This window comes from Anomalospiza imberbis, chromosome 18 (assembly GCF_031753505.1).
Source record: "Anomalospiza imberbis isolate Cuckoo-Finch-1a 21T00152 chromosome 18, ASM3175350v1, whole genome shotgun sequence".
NCBI lineage: Eukaryota > Metazoa > Chordata > Aves > Passeriformes > Viduidae > Anomalospiza > Anomalospiza imberbis.
The window spans coordinates 5,392,076-5,415,792 of NC_089698.1; the positions used below are offsets into that span (position 1 = coordinate 5,392,076).

The following is a 23,717-nucleotide window of genomic DNA, read 5'->3' on the forward strand; positions in this document are numbered from 1 at the left end:
CAGTCTGTCCCAGCCTGCCAGCAGCATGCCAGTGCTGCTCCTTAGGAGAAGGCAAGAGTTCTACACCCTGGTATTTCAATAAGTGTATTTGGAAAACAAACTTAGTTAGGATTTGATCCACGTGTCTCTCAACTTACAAGGCAGCAATATATCGACAGATCCTGCTGACAAGCTCCCAAAAAATGGCCAGGAAACAAACCACATTGCTTCTTCCATTAGTGCAAGAATTACATTTATTCCTAACTCCTGAAGAGCTCTTCAAATGCATTTTATCTTTTAATTTCCTTTTTGCTGTGAGCTTGTGCTTTCTAGTGTTTTTCTAAGGAATTTAATAATTGAACATGGAATACAGTACAGCAGCACACAATCTGCCAAGGGCCTGTTTAATTTATTAAGGCAGTCTGGTGAAACTGGGGTGACTAAGACAGCACACAACAGATCTTGGGCATCCTGGCAGCAGCTCCGGTAGTCTCAGCATTCCATGACAAATTCTGCTCCATGTCAAGACCTTACCTAGATTGGAGGAGGCTCTGCCTTCAGCAGCTCGGTCCTGCAGGCTCTCAGCAATGTGCAACTGTTCTTCATGGTACTGCTTAGCCCTCTCCAAGTCTTGCATACATCTTGCTGCATGGCCCAGGCCAGCGTAAGCTCGCATCTCAATGGCCTTCTCAGCCAGCTCCTGGGCCAGCTCCAGCACATAGTTGTGGTAGGACATGGCTTTGTCGAAGTTCCTGCGGTAGTGGTAAGCACTGCCCAGGTTGCTGTAGGCTCGAGCTTCCTCCCGCTTGTTCCCCAGCTCCTTGGCGATCTTCAGGTGTTGCTCGTGGCACTGCACTGCGTTTTCAAAGTCCCCCATTGCAATGTACACTGCTCCCATGTTGCCCAGCTCCCGTGCCTCGGAGAGCTCATCTTTGGACTGCTTGGCGAGGAGGACACACTGCTTGTGGCTAGCCAGCGCGTTTGGGTAGTCCCCGATGGCTGTGTACACGTGGCCCAGACTGCTCAGTGCCGAGGATGCTGCCTGCAGGGGTAAGGGAGGCAATGTAAGTACAAGCATTCATGGCAACAAGTCAGATGGCTCCAGTCCTAAAAATCAAAACCATGAGGGGCCATCCTGGCAAAAGAATGTGACTACCAACTAGAAAACCTGCTCTCTGCAGTTCTAAACTGCTCAGGGCAGCTTCTGTGGAGGCAGCAGGAAGGGATGGTTGACTCAGGAGGACATGGGTTGGACTACCTCTTTCTTTGACATGTGCAGTGTGTGTCTGTACCTGGCAGAGGGGAAGGACAGCACCACAAAGATGCAAAGACTATTGAGGACACAAAGCGAGCGATTGCTGCAGTTACCAACATGCTTCCATACCTCTGCTTCACCAAGCCCACCATGCTCTAAAGAGCACAGCTCTTACTGCGCAGCATCAGGGTCCTGAGCCCCACTCAACCTTGGGAATGCAGCAAAGACAACAGCATTTCACTAGCTGGAGCCTCTGTCCCTTAGGCATATCTTACCTAAATATAGTGCTGTGAAAACCCAAGTTCCTACAACCAAGAAACAGCCGTATTTAATAAGAGAAATTATCTGAGAATCAGTGTCTTTTGCCCCCTGCATCTCCCAGGATGCAGACCTGCCTTCCACCTGGCAGAGCCAGAGCTCCCAAGCAGTCAGCAGGGCAAGGAACCAAGGGCAGGGATGTGTTCCTCACACACCTGCTGCCTCAGCAAGGCTGTTCACTCCAGCGTGCTGACCCCGACTCCTCTGCAGTTCCTGCATGTGCATTTCCTTTGCTACCCAGCTGCTGCTGTGACCCAATTCCAAACCTCCCAAAAGGAGCTGTCAGGGTGAGGGCATCAGCTGGCCAAGGGCTGCCACTCCCGGCTCCTGGGCAGTCCTGGCCGTGGCCCCAGCCCCTCCTCAGTGCAGGCCAGACCAGCTGCTACTGGTGTGGCCACAGGCAGAGCTGGGACTGGGTCCTGCTCCGTGCTGGTCGGACTGGCTGCAGAATTGGGGTGGTCTGGCCTGGACAGGCTCTTCAGCAGCACAGTGACAGAGATTCTTGGCTGATATTGTGAGGGAGAGTCTTAGAGGGTTTGAGGGGGCCTGTTTGGAGGCTGCTAGAAAACCAACACAAAAACTGTTGCTCTGAATTTGTCTCCATTTTTACACAAATCTTCATGAAGCTTAGTATATACAGAGTATTGTGTCATATGCAACCTAAGTAGGGAAGAAAAGGGAAAAAAAACCCAGATACATGCAGCCATCTTCCACAGGCCCAGACCAAAGTACTGAGTGGGGCCCATTACAGGCCTCAAGATGCATCAGAGCTCCCTTCATCCTGATAGGAAGCAACGTGCCCACTGCAGGAACAGGGGAGCAGCACCCCCTGGGCCAAATAAAGTCCAGTCCAATGCTGTGAGAACCGACCCAGCCTGGAAGTTCAGAAATTCTGGAAGACTGGCCACCATCAGCAACAAAACTTCTGTTACAGCTGGGAAGAGAATAGAAATGTCTTTCTGGAAAACAAGGAGTCAGTGAAATCTGGTGTCTCCTGGGGCTGCTAAAATAAAAAAAAATTGGACATCCATGCGTGCAGATTGCTGAGGAGATGAGCTCTGGCCAAGAGCCATCAGGCAGAGACTCAGATGATGTTAATGGGCTATGGCTAGGGAAAAGAGGCATAAATGGAAAGCAGCAGATCTCAGATTGTGTGTGCACAAGAGAAACTTGACAGAAGCAGGGACTGCGTATCCCGCACATGGGAAGAAATCTTTAGGATGTCTCCTAGAATGGGAAGCAGATGATAGGAATTGAAATTGTGAGGCTGGAAATGTTTATTCTTAGGGCTCCTAATCCCTTAGCCCAAGAGCATAGCCAGGCTCACATTAAAGACCTAGAATGAAGGGTACAAGCTTGGCAACCATTCTCAGAGCATGCAAAAAACACTTGGCTGACATGCCTGAGTGCCCAGGGCTGGATTATCTAGGATGTGGCAGGAGGACTAGTGAAGCACAAAAGAAAAATAAGCTGAAGGAGACAAAAAGAGAAATAGAAAATAAAGGGTGAAGAACTGATAAAAAATAGCACGACTTGATTATAAAGCTGGGGCCGCTTTGTTTTTTTGTGGCTCACCCAGACAGACAAAGGCAGGAAGGCCACCTCTATTCTCTGATGTGTCCTTCATTCCAATGGTCCTCATGTTTTATTCTGCACCAGCTTCCACTGTTACCTGATCTGAGAACAGCACTTCTCAATCCTCTGGGAGTCAGCATGAGGACAGCCTGTGGCACTCCTGGCTTCCCCAGGCTGGGGCTGATTTGTGCAGCAGCCATCCTCCAGCAGACAACCATCGGTGCTCGATTTGCTCTGGGGGCAGTAAGGGGAGCTTGCCCTTCCAGCAGTGTTTAGGAACAATTTGGTGATAACATCTGCTGGGTGACTCCAGTGACTCACTTCAAGGGTTTAGGAATAGGATTCCAGAAGGTAAATTCATGACTGTGTATGTAAGAAAATCCTCCACATTACAGGACCCACTGGGAACCCCAAGTGGCTCAGCCCCAAGAGGGATGGGGTGTTTCACTGGCAGAAGAGCCCTGCTGTGGCAGGGAGAGCACACAGCTGACACATGGCAAACAGACTCCATCTCTGCTAGCACACACCTCTGCTTGGTAGCAGGGTGATGTGAGACTGCAGCTCCATACCACAGGGGGCTTGCAACAGCAAACAAAGAAAATCAATGTTTTATGTATCTGACAAAGACAAATTTTACAGTGGGGGTTGCTTACACCTCCAATTAAGCAATTTATCACTTTAATAGAAAGCAGATTCTTCTGCCATTGAGCTGAGGCACAGAAGGGAGTTCTGAAAAAGGTTCCTAAGTGCTTTTTCTCTCAGAAGCAACAGCCAGCTCAGGTTTTTCAGCTGAGTAAGGCAGAGTCTGATGCTAACAAATACGCATCACAGAATGGCACCTGGCAATTTGGAGAGATGCATTCCTTAGGTATTCCACCCTTGTCAGAGAATGGTCGTTCCCCAATCATGTTATATTTAAACAAGTCTTCACCTGACTGCACAGCCTGCTTAAATAAGAACACTCCATAATCATCCTAAAATGGACAAGGTAATGGAAAATATTCTGCCTGGTATCTCACTGTAAGGTACCCTTAATCCCTGAACACAGACACTAATTAAGACTGATCAGAGATGGAGCATGCTGCTTCTTTCAACTTCCCTTCTCCCTCTGGGCACAGTGTTACAGCAGCTTGATCCTACAGATGTAGTGGAACTGTATCCAGCAGATTACCATGCATATTCATCACAGCTTCACTGGGGGCAGGCAGCAGCACCTCTGAAAGCCAGTGTACCTCCTCATCTGCACCCCACCACCCCTCACCTGCATGCCCTTGCTCTTGAAGGCAAGCAAAGCTGTGCTGGTTCATTGAGAGTGCTCTGAGGGTACTGAGGGGAGCAGATTGTTCCCGAACAGACACACATGCAGAGCTCTGAAAGCACAGGCTGAGGGCTGTGGGTGTCACCACACACAGTAAAATCTCACTGTGCCCTACGCTGCTGGAACTCCTTCAGGTAGGAAGGGCTCAGGATAACTGACACCAGGGCCACATCCCAGCTCCTTCTCTACAGGAGTTGTTTGTTTTACAGGTAAGGACCAAGTAACTGCTATGCACACCAGCAGGACAGGACTGTGATGGGTGTAGTTCTAGGACCTGCTAAAGTGATAGTTTGTTGTAAATTGCACTTTATCTCCATTTCTATTAAGCCCCTTCATCATTTCCTCAGAATCCACAGGTATGCCTCAGCCTGGCTTGCACAATGCCTGATTTATGCAGTAAGACAAGTCTCACATCCAAACAGAGCAGGTGTCCCATCAAAATTAAAACTTGTCCTGTTCTCCTCCCTTCAAGGTGAGGCTGATGTGCCAGTGCCACATCTAGCTTTTTCCTTTGTGTGCCATACTTTTGAAAATGGGAAAGGAAGCAGCAGGCAATATCCTCCTCTTTTATACATGATCATACACAGAAAGAAGGAATGGATTTGCTTTTAGGCAATTATTTCTTGGGGGCAAAATACACTGAAATCAATATCCCTGACAATCAATATGCTTATTTATTTGTAGAAGGTGTCAGTCTTTAACAAAGAAGCTATCAAAGAGCAAACTCCAAAAAAGCCAAAGCCATGGAACAGAAGCACTAATATCTGAAAGCCTGAAAGGAGCTTTGTACCTACTAACTGAAAGAGAACAACCGAGAATTAATGACACAATAGAAAGACACAAAATACACAGCATAAAGAGATGGTCCTGGCCCGCACTTGATTAATGGGTAAAATTCACAGAGCTGCTGCTCATGATAGAGCCTGCTGTGGACTGCGCTGACAATCTGCTCCCAGCCCTCTCTGCTCTTACTTGCTCAGGAAATTGTTAATGTTTCAGAGGACTTCTCATTCTCCCTGTTCAATAGCAAAAGTATCACATGAAGTACATGAATCCAGGCAAACCTGAGCAGCACTGGGGGCTTGACTGCCAGACCCTTCACAGACACTCCTCTTCAAGGGGAATGCTGACTTTCAGCTGCTCATTTGGAGATCAAAATAATGCTGCTCCACTCCACTGACTCCATCTCCCCCATTATCATTTAGGAGCAAGGTGTCTAGTTCTGCCTACAACACTTGTAAAAGTAAACCTGAGCTACACCCTTACCACAATCGTTTTGCAAATAGTTTAGACCAAGTTATCAGGGTCTTGCTGGAAAGCTGAAGCAACAACTATTTCATTGCATTTTTAGGAGTAAATTTGCCTGTCACTCGTACTGAGCAGGCTGCTCATGTTCACTGTGGGAACTGGTGCAACATCCCCCACCATGTGGTGCTGGGGACCTGGAGGAGTGGGCTGCCTTGCTGGGTGGGCTCTGCAAAGCTCCACTCATTCTGCAAAGAAATCACACATAAAACACCAGCGTAAGAACACTGTGAAGGAGATGTCATCATCGAGCCTAGACATCACCTGGGGTTGATCTATCTTTACCCCAAGTAGCCCAAATTTGGTCACTTTCTGGACATAAACTGAAAGGCTCCTGTGTGCAATCACTTTAGGGAGAATGGCTGACTTGACATTTTTAGTGGTGATGTAAGTATTCCTCATTTAAAACCACAAGCTTCTCCATGGTGGTGACCCTGAGGAGTGACTCATACCCTGGTCAAAGTCAGTCAGGAAGAATAAGCCAGCAAGTCACAAACTTGGATCTAACAAGTTCAGAGCAGACAAAAAAAACATCAACTCCTACAGCAGTGTGCTGACCTATGCCAGCCCTTGCTACTCTTGCTCGTAAGCTGGACATCCCCTCACTGCAAACTCAATACAGAGGAGAAAAGCCCTGGCTGAGGTGGGCCCCTGAAAACCCAAAGAGTGCTGCAGCTGAAGCTCTTGCATGAGTTTTCTGCTTCATTTCTTTTACTGCAGCCAGGTCCAGGCCTTAGCAGCGTGCTGAGCTTTGCAGACACTGTGAAAGTAAAACCAGAAGACTGCATTTCCTTCAGCTAAAATCCATGTGCTGTGGAGGTCAAATGGGGACATTTAAAGGAGATCCTCAGGAAGTATTACATTTCCCTCTTGAGTCACAAGTCCAAACAAAACAAAGCATATGGCCTTTTAGTGCATTCCCAAATTTCCTGCACCAGTCAGATTTCTCTTCTTTCTGCTTAATCCTATCAGTTTTGAACCAGAGGAACCTGTATGAATCTTGTCAAGCTGACTCTAAAAAAACCTGCTAAAGACAGAGAGAGAAAGGCAAAGAATTTATACACTCTGATATAAATCCAAATGCTGAAGGTCAGGCACTAAGGCTCATTCCCATCACTGAACTCATCCTTTGAGGCACGCAGGTGATTCAGTCTGAGCTGTAATGCAGCACTAGTGGACCCACAATTACAAATAAACTCCAATGGTAAGTGTTCTCCCAGCAGCTGGCACTCAGCCTTCCTCCAGGGCACAAGGCAGTCTGCCCTGGATCGCTAATAAAGCAAGACTGCTGTCTGCACTGAGAGGCTGGAATAATTGCCTCATCACAGCCTGTCTCTGACATCTTAGTCTATGTTTCCAGGCATGACAAACTGCTTTAGCCTGAAGACTCTTTCCAGTTCTCATTTGCAAGGTATTTATATCCTGTCCTCATTTTCCAGATTGTTTGCAAATACAACAAAACAACTGTGGTCATAAGATTTTCAGATTTTTCCTTTCTGAAAAATGTGGCAGCCCCAGGGCCAGACCACCTCTACGTATGGCTGAGTGCCACACACATGCCACAGGCAGGGACACTGCCATGGGCTCCCGCCTGCTGCAGCTCATGAATGGATGGGATTCTCCACACTCCATCCAAGACTGCTGGTAAGGAGCACATCCTCTAAGAGATTTAACTCAGAAGAACAGGAAAAAAACCCATTCTGCTGCCCCAAACCAAAATTCATACAAGTTCAGGGAGAAGGCTGAATCCATGCAGCCCTGCTATTGACTGAAGATGTGGCTTTACACACAAAGCAAGGCTGGAGGGACACCTGGAAAACATTTCCCCTTCCCCTCAGAAAAGGGCAGAAAACCTTAGCTTTACAGAATTTACAGATTTCATTAGAAAGGAATGATCTATCTTTCCTTCTGCATCTCCTTCTGGAAACAAGAGGGTGAAATTTGATCTTTGATTTGCACAGCCTGAAGCGAGGAGCTGCAGTTTACCAAATGTGGGAGCTTTATACTGAGTTTCATTGCTTTGAAGGAGACTGGGAAAAACTACCAAAAACTGCAAACCTAAATAACTACCAGTGGCTGAGCTGCTCACAAAGTATGTTCAGACAGTTGCAGAATGTTCAAATTCTCAATAGAATCCAACCAAGTATTAAATCTGCCCCAGGAACTATACTCCTTAATACTCCTCCTCCAGGGATGCAGAGTGGTTGGTGACCCCTCCCAGTCATGGCTCCAGGTACATCCAGCTCCATGGCAATGCCCTCTGTAGCAGGAAGCAGAGCATCCAGCTGGATTCTGGAGTCACCTGGGTTGCAAGCCCATGGTTTCTCTTTCCAGTGGGAATTTCTGCATTCTGTGTGCAATTCCCCTGCCACACAGGAATCCTCATAGATATGCCAGAGAAAGGTGACACAGAAAACCCACCAAAGCCTGCTAAATAAACATCTTTATTCTGTGCTACTTAACTACCCAGTTCTAATTATCATCTTCATCATCCCCATTTCCTGCAAATAGTCAGCCTTTCTGAACAAAATCTGCTGAAGCTGCAAACATGAACTCTGCCTTACATTTGCAATCGTTTTAAAAAGCATCTTGAGACAGCAAAACCTGGCTCATCAAGTTACTGAGCACACCCACCTGCTGCAGAGAATTCCCAAAGCCACAGATGCTCATGGAGATGTCCAGGGCAGCAGCCAGAGGTTGATACAAAGGGTCAGTAACAAGAGGGCACTGAGCCCCAGCAGTTCTGCACCTTTTCCTTCCACAAATAGCTGCTTCCAGAGGGAGGTGGGGGGAAATCCCTTCAAAACCAGGCCAGGAATGACTGCTGCAAGCTGTTGGTCATCATGTCAAACCAGAGGAAGACACCACTGACACAGTCCATCAGTCTGTCCTTGGCTCTTTGCCCTTCCCTCAGCCACACTCCAGAGAAAAGGGGCACCAGAAAGTGCTCAGTTGCACCTTCATCCCAGCCCTTGGGAGAATTCAGGGGTGCAGAGAATCCTCTTTCTCACCCAACACTTCTGTTCACTCCTGCATGGTGAAGAGAGATGCTGCATCCCAGGGGAAGGCTCAGTTCAGCTCAAAGCGTGCCTGCCAGCCAGCACAGAGGGGCTGCCAGCGCCCAGTGGCTTTCTGGCAGCAGCATCCTTCCCAAGAGCTCCATGCTGGCAGCACAAGCACTCATTTCATGATGGTTAGTTTATGATCCTGCCATGCTGCCCTGCTATTTCTGAACAGCGGGGCTGTAATCGAAGGCGTCTGAGGGCCCAGGAGAGAAGGGAGCTATTAGACTGAGAGTTCCTGTGGTGTCCATGGCCTCTGCATGGCAGGATTCAAGCACAGCCTTTGTGAGGGTTTGGACACTGGACTCAAGAAGGAACTCCACAGCTTTCCCTTTCCTGTCCATTTCTGCTTGTCAGCCACTCACAGCTCCAAAACTCAAGTGCTACTTCTCTAATTGAAATGCTCTGGAAGGAACACAGGGCCTTCAGAATGGTCATCAAAAAGGGCCACTCAAGAAATCACACATCACTGGCTCTACACTGGCACTCTGGCCTTACAGAATTCCTAATACAAGACAGTTCTGGACACCTGAGGAGCAGCTAGCAATGAAAAGGGACACGGGAGAGTAGTGTTACAGGCATCAAAAGCTTTCAAATTTACATTTTGATTCCATTCTTTCCTCTGATCCTGGCATAGCTCATCAGCTGCATAATCCTTGTCTAAATCACAGCTTGTGATGTGGCATCAACACATCCTACCTACATGAGTTACCTGATGGTTTCCAGAAGATTAGGCTACCTGGTGTTAAAACCAAAGCAATTAATTCAGAAATAGAGTATAGACATAACATTCAGCACCTGCATTATGGGCTGGTGTAACTGCAGCCCTCAGACCACTCTGAGGAGAAACAGGCTGCAAGCTTCTGCTGCTCATCAGAGCCAGCTTTTCTGACAAGAAAAAGACAACAAGCTAAAGTAATGTGATGCAGTCTTCCCTGCTAACATCATCTGCCACTCCTCCTCTGGCACATTCCAGTACCTTGGCTGCTGCTTTGGGGAACCTCTCTTTGTACAACTCCCAGCACTTTCATGAGCACTGAGCAGAGACTGGAAAAAAGAGCAGCAGCTCGAGCTACCAGAATGGGATTTCCTTGGCACATGAACTGCTGGACAGTAGTGCTGACATTTCAGTCACGGAGAGCATGGAATATGTCACAAGAACATGAGGCTGCTGCTGCTCTAAGACAGGGCTGCAACTCTTTATCCATCTTTATCAATCAGCAAGGAAGTAAAGACTACATTTCACTCCACTGCAGCCAGGTCTGCTCAGAGTGGCCCTTCTTATTCCTGCCCAGTGGCAATTACCCCTGCACAGGCAGCAGCTCCTTCCTGCAAGACAGGAGTGGATCAACTCCAACAGCCTGCAGCTGGCTCTGAATGAGTGAGGAAAAGACAAGACCAGAGGCCCCAACAGCCCAGGAAAGTTTTATTTTCCACCTCTGCACAAATTGTGTGGGCCTCAGTTGGAGCTGGTGCCAAGAGAGATGCCCCAAGATCAGCTCTTGAGGTGCACACAGGCACTGAGCCAGGGTCCTGCAGCCCCCTGCCCATGTGTTCCCTCCTAGTTCAGATGGGCTGTGAGCACCCTCCTTACTCAGGATGGGATGGTTACACTTTGTACTGCTGCCATGGGGCTACACAATGAGTGATGTCCACCCTGCCACCAGTGACACGGCTGAAGCAGGGACAGGAATAGCCACAGAACCAGCTCATTTGAATTTCTTGACCAGCTACTGAAACTGGTCAAAAAATCCAACCCATTCCTTACCTGAGATGTCTGTTTCATGGTGCCCTTCACACCATCTCACTAAGAATTAGTCTTCTCCCTCACCTGCACAGACCAAACCCACACTTGTGTTCAATCCCCCAAATTCCCTCCTAGAGACACTACAGGTATGCCAAATCCCTGCAACACCTGCCCCATGCTCTCTCTGGACACAAGTACAGCAAAACAGCTCTAGCTTCTCCCCACACTGACAGAAAGAGCAAATGGCCTGCCTGGACACATAGTCTGTATTTGTAACAGGAGCTGCACAGACTCCCCGTGCCAAGGAAGAAAAACATGTAAAATCTTGAGCCTCTGTGAGCAGCTGAGATGCTTTCCTGCTCAGCTGACAGCTCCCTTTCTCCAGGCATGCATGGGGGAGGACACACCTGAATGCTCCAAACAGACCCTCTGCAACCTCCTCTTCCATTTATGGGCAGCACTACCCAGCAAACATTTGTTCCACCAGCCTCAGAACCTGACAGCCCCTCCAAAGACAGCAGTATCCCATACAAAGGAGCACTTTCTACCTTTTCTGCCAATTCTCTGTACAGTCAGGGGTAAAACAATTACCTCATTACAGTCGCACACCAAATTCCCTTCTGCTGGAATTCACATCAGCCCTACTGCAACTTTATAACATTTGCATTATAAAAATGTCTGCAAAGGAGGCCAAGAAAAACAGCCTTTTGTTCAGAGGAAGCTCTGTGGTCAAGATGATGTCATCAGAAAGCGCCAAATTAATTTCCTGTGGTTACATCCTACAGGAAATCCAAGAAGCTCAGCTTTCTTGCTAAACCAAGTAGTCATTTGTTGTCAATAACTGTTAATTATGTGCCCAGATGTGTCATGAACTAAGGACTATTACGATTAGCCCTCATTCCCTGGACTCCCCTCAGTGAGATCTGTTTAAATCAGTGGGCTGAAGACCAGGCAAAATGCTCCAGCCCCACATCCCAGGCCAGCCTGGGGCTCCCCACAATGGGGTATGAAACCCATGGGGCTCTTCCACGGGGCAAGAAACCCCATGGAAGAGCAGCAGCCACACAGGTTACCCTGTTAGCAGCAACAGGGACCCGGATCAAGAAAACTCCACAAACAATAACAAGTAACAGCTTTTCTGCCCTTCATGAACAGAAACAAGGAAATCAGAAGTGATTCAGGAGGTTTTCCAGCTGGTAAAATAATCAAGAAAATGTCTAGGAAGTCTCTTCTCCAGCCACAGTCCTTCCACAACCTACTGAAAGATGCATTTTTCCAAGGTTTACCTGATATTTAACTTACCAAGTTAGTAAAGCAGTAAAGCATTCAGCAAATTCTAGCAGATTTCTTTCCACAACTTACCAGTGGGAAACTGATCGTCCTCAGCTTTTAGATCTCCCCCAAAACCACCTGTGCTTACATGAATTCCCACCTGCCTTGCTGCCATGCAATCATCAGTCTCCATTTTCCCACTCACAGTAGAGAGGGGAATCCCTGGAGCAGGGGATAGGTTTTGTATCCGTGCACTAAAATATGATTCTGTCCTTACAGTGAACTTTCAGTAGAAATGCCTTGGGACAGCCTCCTCAGCCCATGCAGCCCGCTTCCCTGCACTGGCAGGGAGCCCAGCATAATTGAATGGTCAAGGCAAAGCAGATCCTGCACAACTTGTTTTCAGGTTTGCATGGGTTCCTTTTCCTCTCACTGGTGTTTAGACTGAGTGTATTTTATGCGAACACGGGGGACAGGGATCCTGCCCATTTCCTGTCTGGAAAAGGCACAACTTAGGATGCAGCTTAGCAGAGTCCAGGTCAGCAGCACCTGTAACGCGGTGAAATGTGCTGAGGACAGCGAGGGCTCAGCTGCAGCAATGTGGTACTGACACCGACCCAGCAGCAGCTCCTGCTCCTGGAGCCCAGAGCCTCTGTGCTGTAGGAACAAGGATGGCAAGGCAAAAGGACCTGCTCGGAAAGAGATGGGGGAGGCAAATGGACAACCCAAGCATCCTGCCCCTTGCACTCATATATTGTATCTACTGGTAAAAAGACTTTCCTTAACAAAAGGCAAGTGGACACTCAGGAGGAGAAGTCACGGCTTCCAAATTCTTGGGGTAAAAGAGGGTAGACAGACAAGGCATTTTTACATGTCCAGATCTGTCTGGAAGACCACGCAGGGCAGACTACCAGCTTTGACTGTTTAAAACGCTTCCTACCTCTCTGTCCTTGAGCTTCATGGCAAGCACCAGCTGATGTCTGTGGTTAGTAAGGGCTTCCCGGTAATTTCCTTTGGAGAAGAATGCAGAGCCCAGATTTCCGTGAGCTCGGCATTCTCCTGTCTGGTCACCTGTGTCACATGCAAACAAAACAAAGATTAGCTAATACAGGCACTGCTGGAAGCATCCAGTGGGAAGACTAAAACATGGGGTACAAGTGATGTTCTGGTGTGAGAACCAGCATTAGAACAAACTCATCTTTATGTTTAATACAGAGCCGAACTTCCCTCTTTGCTGGCCTTCAGAAACTTCTACAGTAGCCATCAATCTTATTTTTGGAATTGTTTTACTTTCTTCTGTGGCCTAACACTTGGCAATTTTCCATTCCTCCCTGCTTATTCCTTGCTTGACACTGTGAAGGTCAGTCAAGGGCCAAGGCCTAGAATAAGCACAAAGCATGCCAGCTTTCTCCAGAAAGCAATTCTGCAGCACAGCTCAGATGTACAAAGTACACCTACAACCACCTTCAAGAGAGCAGTTCTTATGCTCCCAGTGAACAGTCCTGGCTCAAGCCTTTGGGCATTGTCTCTCCAGCTCTGCACAGTCAGGGCTTTGTCTCACACTTGTCTGCTCTCCTACAGCACCCCACAAAGCCAAATGCTCTTACTGTGCAGAATATACAGTACTCAAAAGGGATTTTTGAATTTGTTTATTTTTAAACACACTTTGTTCATCATTGTGTCACTACTGATTTGTTCCTTCCCTGGCTACTGCCCCAGAATCTTGGAGCGAGTACTTTTGTCCATCTTGGAAAAGCAGATGGCTTCATTTAAGACTCATGTAAGGTCTTGAGTCCGAGTCAACACAGGGAATAAGAGCAATTTTCACATACATGACATGAGGTAATTAGAAGACCCTGTAAAACCTTAGCGCATTCATTGTTCATCTGCCCCTTCACACAGGCAGGCAAATAGGGATGCACAAACCTGCAGTGTGCTCATTTCAGAAGCTTCCAATTGGATTTAGCAGCTTGTGAAAACCCACAGACACCTGAGCATTCGAGAGAGATGCTGATCATTAGCCTAGCTCTTGATTTGTTTCACCAGTCCCAACCCAGCCCTCCAGAAGTGAAAGGAGGATTCTTACCTAAACTCTTGGCTACGTCCAAGTCCTGCTGCATGTATCCAGTGCTTTTCTCCGTGTTCCCGAGGGACCAGTACGCACTGCTCAGCGCAGAGAACACCGATCCCCGCAGCTTCAGGCTGCAAGTGCCAATCTTCAGGGCAGCCTCTAGCACCACCACAGAGGCCCCGTGGTGGCCTGCAGTCAGGAGCTCCTGACCAATCACAGACACCACAACAAAGGGGCTCTTGTCCAGCTTCATCTTCTGCAGTTGTTGGTAGGTGGGCTCCAGGGACTCTGAAGTGCAAAACCAAAGACAGAGGTACTGAGCAAACCAAGTTATTTGCATCAGGAATCACCTTCACAACTCATCTTGACTTTTTTGTAAACAGATGACACATGACTTAAGGGCCAGACAGCCCAAATTCAATGAAGATTTATTAAGGGAGCTTGGGGCTCAAAGGTACCATCTAAGATCTGGCATATCAAGACAGATCACCTGGCAAGCTGCTCTTTGCCTTGCAGAAAGCACTTCAGGAAGGCAGCATAAAAACAGAGCTTAGAGCAGTCTCAGCATAGAGCAGTCTCAGCCTGAGCTCTGAAGTCTGGCTTAATGGCAGAAGGAATACAGAAGATAACTGTGGAATTTTGTAGGAAACTGGAAATGGGCCATCTGCAGTGTCTGAGAGCACTGCAGTTTTTGCTCTTTCAGCACAAACCTTCAGATGAACGTCTGCAAAGTCTGTGCCTGTCCAGATACCCAAGCAGCACACGATGTGTGCTAAGAGAGGTGACCAAAACTGCAGAAAGAAGCTGCTCCTTCTGCAGGAGACAGTGTTCCTGTGGCATGATAGCACTGGACCTGCCCAACTGCTTCAATTTGTCTAACTGCAGCAGGGAGCACAGTTGATACACAGCTGCAGGGCAGCCAGCCAGAGATCATCCTGCCAAATTTGGGGATGCTCCCACAGAATACCATATAACCTGCATTCTAAGCAGCAGCCTGAGCACCTCTGGTTAGCAAATCAAATTGCATTCACCAGGTAACTGCTGTATAGGACAGAAACTTCCAGATGAATTCGTTTTGGAGGATGGAGAAAAACACTGTAAAAAAGCAAATACCAACAAGGATATTTTTTCATTTCAGTGCTCCTTGGCTCCTAAGCCCTGTGGCCCCCAGCACCATCTGCTGAGGAGGACAATTGCCATGTTCCCTCCTGACTAACAGCATTAGGGCATTGCAGCACAAAGCCTGCAAGAGACACAGAGCTAGGAGGAGACAACCCCCTTCCTCTAGAGAAAAAAATCTTGGAAACGGGGACACGATGAAAGGGAGGCAAAACACTGCACAGCTCATATGGCTTCAAGGTCTCTGTGATTGCAAACACTGCTTGAACAGAAGCGAATTAGCAGAGCAGCCTTTTTGCCTTCTGGAATGCTGTGTTTTCAGAGACAGCAGTACCACAGAAAAGCTGCTGATGTGCTCTTCTGGGGCAAACACTGGCCTGGGGCATTTCAGATGTGCTGTTCCCAACCTAAACATTGTGGGAAGTTGTTCCAGTAACAACACAGGCAGCGCCACAGCAGCACACACCTCTGCCTGCACCGATACTGGAAGAAAGGAAAAACCAACAAGGACTCCATGGGAACTGCTGTACAAACCCAGTCTGATTCTTCTCCAGTGCCCCTCAAGCTGGCCATCACCATCTTACTGCCCCACTTAACCAGAAAGATAGTTTCTGTTCCTCCTGTAACTTCAGGCTCCATTCTTAGCACCCTTCTGACTCAGCAGAGAAGCCAAATCTTGAAATCTTTCCCTTCAGCCCTCCAGGTTCTCCTGTCCTCAGATGCTGGGACCGAGGCTCCCACCTCTGGCTAGCTCAGCAGCAGGTGACACCCCTGAGAACCCCCGTGTGCTTACCTCGCATGGGAGACTTCATGGCGGCCTCGACCATGCCGACCAGAAGCTGAAGGCTCTTGGGATCCTGCGCCAGCCCCGAGGCAAAGGCGGCCAGCGCATCCGCATGGCGTCCCAGGTACTGCAGGGCCACGCCCTGACGGAAGTATGCCTGCAGGAACAGAGGCAATAGCAATGCCCATCACTGAGCCAGCACAAACAGGCACAAATAACACAGCTCCTGACCTCCTGCTGGTGGACAGCAGGCCACAGCATGGCACTTCGGCTTCTCTGGTCGCGTGGCTACAATCACTGCCACCCAACATTGCAGTCTGGTCTGTGAACCCCACCAGCGTGTACCCCCTCTCTGTGATCACCTTCTGAGCCTTAGCAAGGCCTCTGAACTGTTTTGGGGTCCAGGGTTGGTCACTTCTAGTAAGGCAAAGCTTCACCCTTGGACCTGGCCAAATACTACTTCTTAACTACTTTTAACGAGATACTTTTTCTCAAGACCCTCCTTTCCAGTCTTGGCTCACACAGCACAGAAGCAACCCACTTCCCCTCTCATCAGCTCTTGCCAACAAGTCCAATATCAACATCCAGCACTAGCAGGGCCCAAAATGTACTGAAAGCTCAAGCTGCAATGAAACACAACACAAAGATGCAGCCAGGAGCTGAGCCTTCTTTCTCCACTCACATTCACTGTGGCAGACACTGTCCAGCACTGCCCCACTTGCTAAGTGTACTATATATACAACACACATGCACATGTGTGTATGTTTATTGTATACATTGATCTATACAAGCTTCTTAGACTAAAGCAAGACACTCGTAATTCTGAAACTGTTTACAAGACGAATTTTCTTAATTTCCTAATTTTCCAGAAAACCATTTATGGGAACCTGCAATACCTTCAAAGTAACTTGTATCTCCTAACACCACATATCTCCGTTTCTACATCAGCAACACCAATATGCAGATGCAAAGCATTCCCAAACAGAGCTCCCAAATCTGCACACACTGGCATACCAGAGACCTACACACAAAGCAGGAACTTCAGACACACACTCGGCTCACACAACGAGCACAAGCAAAGCCCTGGCCCAAAGCATACCCAGAGCTGCCTGAGAGATACTGGGGAAAAAGATCACAGAAAACACAATCCAGTATTTACAAAGTACTCAGGTATTTGTAGCACACACATCTGGACACAATGTTATAAAAAGGTCTTGAATCTTTAAGCACCTTTCATGCCTGTTACTCAGGTTTTATCTTCATGCCTAGCTAATACCTCTCAAATGTAAATTTTGCGGCACTTTGAGTTCATTCAAGCCTATTTCAGTAGAACAAATAAAGAGGATAAAGCATTATTTGTATCATTTAAAAGGGCTTTAAAAACCAATACTGTTCCTTGAGACTGGCTCTCTTGGCTACGACCTCATCACTCTCTCTTCGTCCATAATAGCACAGAGATCTGCACTCAAGATACATTAGGTATATATCTGGGAAGTCTTTTAACAGGAGAAATCTTTAATTAATTTTTGAACTCGTTAGAGCATTCAGGCACTTTTGGATTCCAATCCAGGAAGGCAGCGATTAAGGAAAATCAGAAATGATGTGAGAAATTTAGAGACATGAATATTTAATCTCTTTTCCATTATTAAGTCTTGATTGTAGAACCCCTTTTAATGAATTCAATGAAAGCAAAATGCTTTTCATTAACCTTTAGTATAAATGTGTTCTTATTGAACCAAACAAGCCACTGTACTGGAAACCCAATTCATTGTTAACTAGATTACAAGCATGAAGCTTTAAATCAAAGAAAATACAAAGAACTAACAACATGCAGCAGCCACCAAGCACAAGTCCTCCCAGCAGAGTGTGAAGTGTCACCTAAATCATGCTGTACACTATTAAGTCTTGTTTTTGCAGAATTACCATCTAATTGCTTTCTTTACTGCCTGACGAGAGAGGGAGTTGGACACAGCACGACTCTGACTGGGACCTCTCCAGCCCACAAGGCTGCTTGGTCCAGGACAGCCGTGCCTGCCTGGTTCAGCTCTGCAGAAGGTGGGCACGGACACGCAGCCGCCAGCACCGAGCTCCGTGTGCTGTGTGGGGATCTTCAGCACCTTGTGCTTCACTGGCACATCCTGAATGCTGAGAAATGAGAATCCCCATCCTCTGAACCCTGCACATGGAGGAGACACAAGGGCTCCAGGTGTCAGGAGGAGACAAGACCCACGAACATCCAGTTCAGTTCCGCACATTCTGAACATCCTTTACGGAAAGGGCTTTTATCCGCTCCCCACATCTATTCCTGGAAGTGCCCCTGGAAACTGCTTAATTTGAATACAAACACAACATTCAAAGCCCAAAAGAGAACCCTATTAATCATAGCAGAAAGTACAATTTTGGCCTATTTTGCTCCTGCAAAAAACCCTTCCTTCCTCTTCCAGTTTCCAGCATACATAAGAATGCTCTCTGCACAATGTGTTCTCCACAGACCTTTAACTAAATAAATAAAAAGCATTCACATCACCTATTTCCTCCCCAAGAGGCATTCACAAGTTAGTTTAGCATTGGAATGAAGACACTGTATCAAGGGGAAAAGTCTGCAAAGAGGAAATGGTGAGAATCACCCTTTAGAAGAGGAGAGGAAAAGGGAAGGCAGGGAGCCAGCAGCTGCAGCTGAAGGAATGAGCCAAGGAGCAGCTCCTGGTCCCGACACAGACAGAGCCTTCCCCTGCTGAGCAGGCTTTAAATTTTAAATCACTTTATGTGAAGATACTACAGTGCTCACTCTACAGTAACAGTTACATTAATTTTCCAGTGATCCCAAATAAGAAAAAACTATCAATTCCTTTTAAGAAGATTAAAGCACGGAGAGAGACAATGTTTCACTAAAGACAAGACAGAAACAGCAGGTGTTTTCTAACCTGGCTCTCTGCATTCTCAAGTGTCTCAGTACAGACAGCTGGAACCATCTCTTTCATTTCTGCAGTGTCTGCACCACACTTTGCAGGAACAAGGCACTGTGCAAGAAGAAAGTCTCATTCTCAGCTGGAATTTGGCACCAGATGCATCTCCCTCAATGGGAATCATTTTCTCCTGCCCTTGTTTTAGCAGGATGGACCCAGCTGTGCTGTTCCCACCTCCAGAGTCCCAGCATGTCAGGGGTTCCCAGCACCTGCACCCACCCCTCCAGCCTGAGCTCTGCCCAGCACACCCACTGCCCACAGAAGGACAGGGAGAGCAGCTCTTGCCAGCAGGAACCCTTTGGGAAGGGATTAGAGTCCAAAGCAGCTCTACAAAGCAGCCAATCTCATCAAGTCCCCAGAACTACATTGGAGGGGCTGTTAAGTGAGCATTCCCACACCTCTCTGAGAATCAAACACCAGTGCAGGCTCACACAGCCAGGTGGGCTCAGCCTTCTGCACAACAGGCTGCGCTTCTGCCCAGCCACCCAATTTCATACAGCCAAGGGAAGGAGGGAGGACAAGGAACAGATAGCACTTTTTATCCATAATACCTCTGAAAGCACTGTTGATATTCTGGAAGCAAAAATAATTTACTCTAATTAATTAACTGGCAAAATATATTTGGCACTTGAGACTTCTGAGCCATGTAAAACACAGATGCTGCTCACACTGCTGGCCTCAGGACAGAATCCAGAGAGGTGAAGTGGCATCACTCCCAGCACAGGACTCAAAGGGTTGAATAAGTCTTCCTACCTCATTCAGGTTTTGCCACTCATTTTTGCAGACTCGCCTCCTTGCCCCATACTTTTCAGAACATTCCATGTTTCCGTGGCTGGAATACAGTTTTTTACTGCATTTCCTACCCTCAGCATAATTTTAACAAACTTGTATGAGCATGAGAAGGGCACAGAGACAGCCCTGCCCCTTGGCCAGGGCAGTTCTGTGGGGCCAGCTGGTGGCCAGGCCACAGCACAGTCAGCATCTGCCCAGGCAGGCACAGCCCCTCACTGCAATTCTAAGCATAAGTCCTATGTTTTCTGCCCAATTTATTGATCCACGTAGTTTCTGTACACACCAGTATTTCCACCTGTGTTTATTATAGCCCATTTAATGTAAAAGGAGAATTTCTCTCTGTCCTACTAGGAGCTGCCACTGGACGGATGGCTGCAGTGTCCAGGGAACACAGATAAACATGCTTATTAGCTTTTTTGATTTGCTCATCATCTGAGATCCCATCTAGGTGACTGTCTAGTCCAGGAATACTAGATGTCCCTGTGCAATCTGAAACAGGATTAGAATGCAAATGTCATAACTGAGCTAACATATCAAGAGGGGAGCTGAAATTTTTATTAAATCTTTTGATGTCAATATGCAAGAACTGTTTAAGGCAACAGTAACTGGTTTATAAGTAATACAAAATATGCAATGAAGATAAAAATACAGTACAAAGACACAGCATGGAAATAATGAATGGGACCTTTAAGTTCCCTAAGATTTTGCCAAATAAAACCAAGTCAAGGTCCTGCCCACACAGGTTAAGCAACAACAGATTCTACATTTGGGATCTCCCCTCCCTGCTCAGGAGCTCCTGTGCCTCCCCCTGCATCCCCCCTTTCTGCAGGAATCCCACTGTCATCACAGGCCATCCTGCCCTGCCAGGGCTCACCTGGTCCCTCTGCCACCAAACCTCACCCCACAGGCTCATGGACATGGCACAATGCTGGCCAACATTAACTGGATAACAGACACAGAGGAACAAAACTGGAACAGCATCAGGAGAACTTGCAGCAGAAAATTCCTGTCAAACAAACATGGAAAACTTGAAAAAAAAGCACCTTGGTCTTAGACAAAGGCTGCCATTGTACACAGGGGAGGAAACTCAAGCCACCCTCATACCGCTGTCAGTCGGCCTGGACAGTCAGCCATGGGGGCAGGAAAGGCAAACACACAGAAAATGCTTCTTCCATAGTGCTCCCTTGGTTTGCCAGATCAGGAGAAGGTGCCAAAAACAGCAGGAATAATCTCTGATGCATTTAATGCCTGTTCTCGGTCTGCAGAACACCTCTTGTGCAGTCAGACCCACTGCCCCTCAGGGCTGCCCGTGCCAGCTGTGCCCACGGCTGACCAGAGCTTGCAAGGGACCAGCAGAAGGGAGGGATGTGTGAACAGCTGCCACAGCTTCTCAGGGCCAAGCACCAGGTTGAATCCATCCTCTCCCCTTGTAACTGTTTTACAGCCAAATTTTAGAGAAAAATACGGACAAATCTCTGCTGTGGGATTTCAGGAATGTGAGGAGAGGGAAGATTGCACTTTAATTCAGAACACATGTGGCACATGCATAAATACTGCTGCTGACCACACGAGCTGAATTCCTGCTTTCCCAAAATTAAGGCTGCACCCCAGGTAACACTTTTCCTTCACAGTCCTACATCTGGCTGACACCTGAACCACAGCTGTCAGCCTGCCCTGGAGAATCAGCACAACAGATTTGTTGTCTCTTCAGCTTTGTTTCTTTATCTTCTACCTGTTTCCAAGATGACTCTTACAGAACTACATTACTTAGAAATGGGAATTTCCTCTAAGACCCACGGTACATATAGAGAAAAACAAGATGGGTCTATGTGCGTAAAATATCTTGCCTGGTTTTATCCAAAGAGCATTTAATCATTCTTACTAATTGTGCTTCCACTACCTGCTTAATGGGATTCTGTGCACAGCTCACTTGCCCACCCAAAATAAATTGAATTTAATCAGTAAATAAAGAGTCAAACCTTTGTTTACTTAGTTGAAGTAAACAGCCCAGCTTCTCACAGAGCTTATCTTTGTTGCTCCTTTCTCACATGCTTCAGGCTTACTCTAGGAACAGCAGCTACATCCTGGAACCCCTCTTCAGAGGACATCCCTCTCCTTCCCTAACAGCACATGCCAGCAGACAATCTTCCTGTACTTACCAGCTACAACTCTTAACCATCACTTAACAGCAGGAACCAGCTATGAGTGGAGGAAGGAAAGTGCTCTGGAGGAGTAACAACCAACCTGTCAGTGCCCAAGTACAGCACAAGGAAAACAGAACCAGCCTCTTCTGCCTGAGCCAACAGGCACAGCACTGCAGCATCTGCTACAGCTCCTCCACAAGGAGAACAGGGACAGTTTGGCACAATTTTTGGCTAAACAGCTTCTTTCAGAAATGGCAGAAGAAAAGATAGGCCACCTTGCATCCTGCTCAGAAGTAACACCAGTTTTTGTAAGATACTATTAGATATTTAACAGATACAGAATTATACAAAACTTAAACTAAATGGATTAGCTGACACCTGTAGGTGGCTTCTCAGGGAAGCCTGGGGCAGAGGCAGGGCTGGTTTGAACACCATTATTACCCTGTACTTAGTTTACTTTCAGCACTGTACCATGATTTAGATTGTAAATTTAGTTCTTTTCCCCATTCCAGGTACTCTTCCTCTGGACCCCAATAGTGGACCCTCTTGGCTTCCCTCTCCATCTGTAAAATCTGTGTGTCTTGCACTTCCCAATTATCCTACCTCCTCCTGGTTTTAGCTGCTGCTTGATTGCTGTAAATCCGAAAAGCATTCAGGGTTGTTTTGGAAACGCTCTTGTCCGCACTAAGACAAGATACAGCAGAGGTCATTTAACAACCCTTTAACAACTTTGGCTCATCACAACAAGGTACTTCATCCAGATGACTCAAAACCTCTGTAACTGCTGGAAGTCAGATAAACTTTGATCAGCGAATGGTGATTTGAGTGTCACAAGAATGAGTGAAGTGCAATATTTTAAACTAGCATTTCAGGATTTTAACACAGACAGTTTTTCCAACACAGCAGACAGACCCCACAAGAGCAACAGCTCTGTATGCAACCAAACATTCAAAGTGAAGTGCACCCTGAGAGCCACTAGAATTACACTGGGCTTCGTGGAAAACAAGCCCCAAAACCACTTCCTTACTACACATCTCCATGGGTCCATTCTCAAGACTGCCCTGATCTTAAGCTACATCTTTTCTTACTGGTGAAGTAGAAAAAAAATCTGAGCAGTACAATCCCCAGGAGAGCAGAGCAGAAGATGAAAATAAGATGCAATACACATAGAGCACAGGACAGCAGTGACAGCCACGTGCTCACAGGTGCTGTGCCTGCAGTGGGGAGCTGTTCCACATTCCCTGGAGAAGCACCTGGTGCTCAGCAGGGGCTGTGACAGAGAAGCCCAGCACACACCTACTGCAGACATCTCCTGCCTCTTGGCTCACCCTGCCAGCACCCAGCCAGCACCGCCTGCCAAGGACAAAGCTGATGACAGGGGAGAGGGGAAAAATCAAATTTGCAAAAGTACTAAACATATAAATCTCTTTGGCCCAAGTAAACGTGGGAAAAATTCTTCAGCAGGGGCGTCCCATTTAGCAAGTTTTGCCAGATCATTACTCTTGTAATGCAAAGGGGAAAAACATCAACACCATGTTTCCCTACAATGATTCGCCTCCTTTATCACAGATCTCTGAAGCACCAAGTAATTTAGTAGTTGCTATGGAAACTGCTAGTTTTATTGAACAGCCCTGAAAGGGTCAAGAGGTACCATCAAACTGGCCAACTGTAAATTATTTCCCTGCTAAACATCTGCTTTATTTTAGTTGCCCTACCACTTCTCTGTTTTGCTGTTAGAACAGTATCTGGATGGACTCCAGAATAGGTGTCATTCTTCAGTGGGGTTGCAACAGCCAAGTCCAAAAATAGCAATTTTCATTTTCTAATACACTGTAAAATCCTTCAAGCAATGGAGCCCTACTGAGGGCAGAACAGCAAAGGACTGGGGACTCTTCCCTCTCACACACATCAGCACCAACTTGAGGCAGTGGTAACCAACACAAAGAGCTGGTTTTCAACATGATCCCTGGGGTTTTCACACGGCTGCTTGCACCAGCCACGAGAAGAACA

General features: G+C 47.2%; 1 protein-coding gene across 3 annotated transcripts in view; it reads right to left on the reverse strand.

Moving 5' to 3' along the window:
* TTC28 (tetratricopeptide repeat domain 28) overlaps window positions 1-23,717 on the reverse strand; it is a 110,203-nt gene that overhangs the window by 31,914 nt on the left and 54,572 nt on the right. For all 3 annotated transcript variants that reach the window (XM_068208690.1, XM_068208689.1, XM_068208691.1), the window contains 4 exons: window positions 15,815-15,962; window positions 13,918-14,190; window positions 12,772-12,902; window positions 514-1,021 (listed from right to left, as the gene is read on the reverse strand). In XM_068208690.1, the coding sequence (XP_068064791.1) occupies window positions 514-1,021; window positions 12,772-12,902; window positions 13,918-14,190; window positions 15,815-15,962 (1,060 nt within the window). The remainder of the gene's footprint in view (window positions 1-513; window positions 1,022-12,771; window positions 12,903-13,917; window positions 14,191-15,814; window positions 15,963-23,717) is intronic.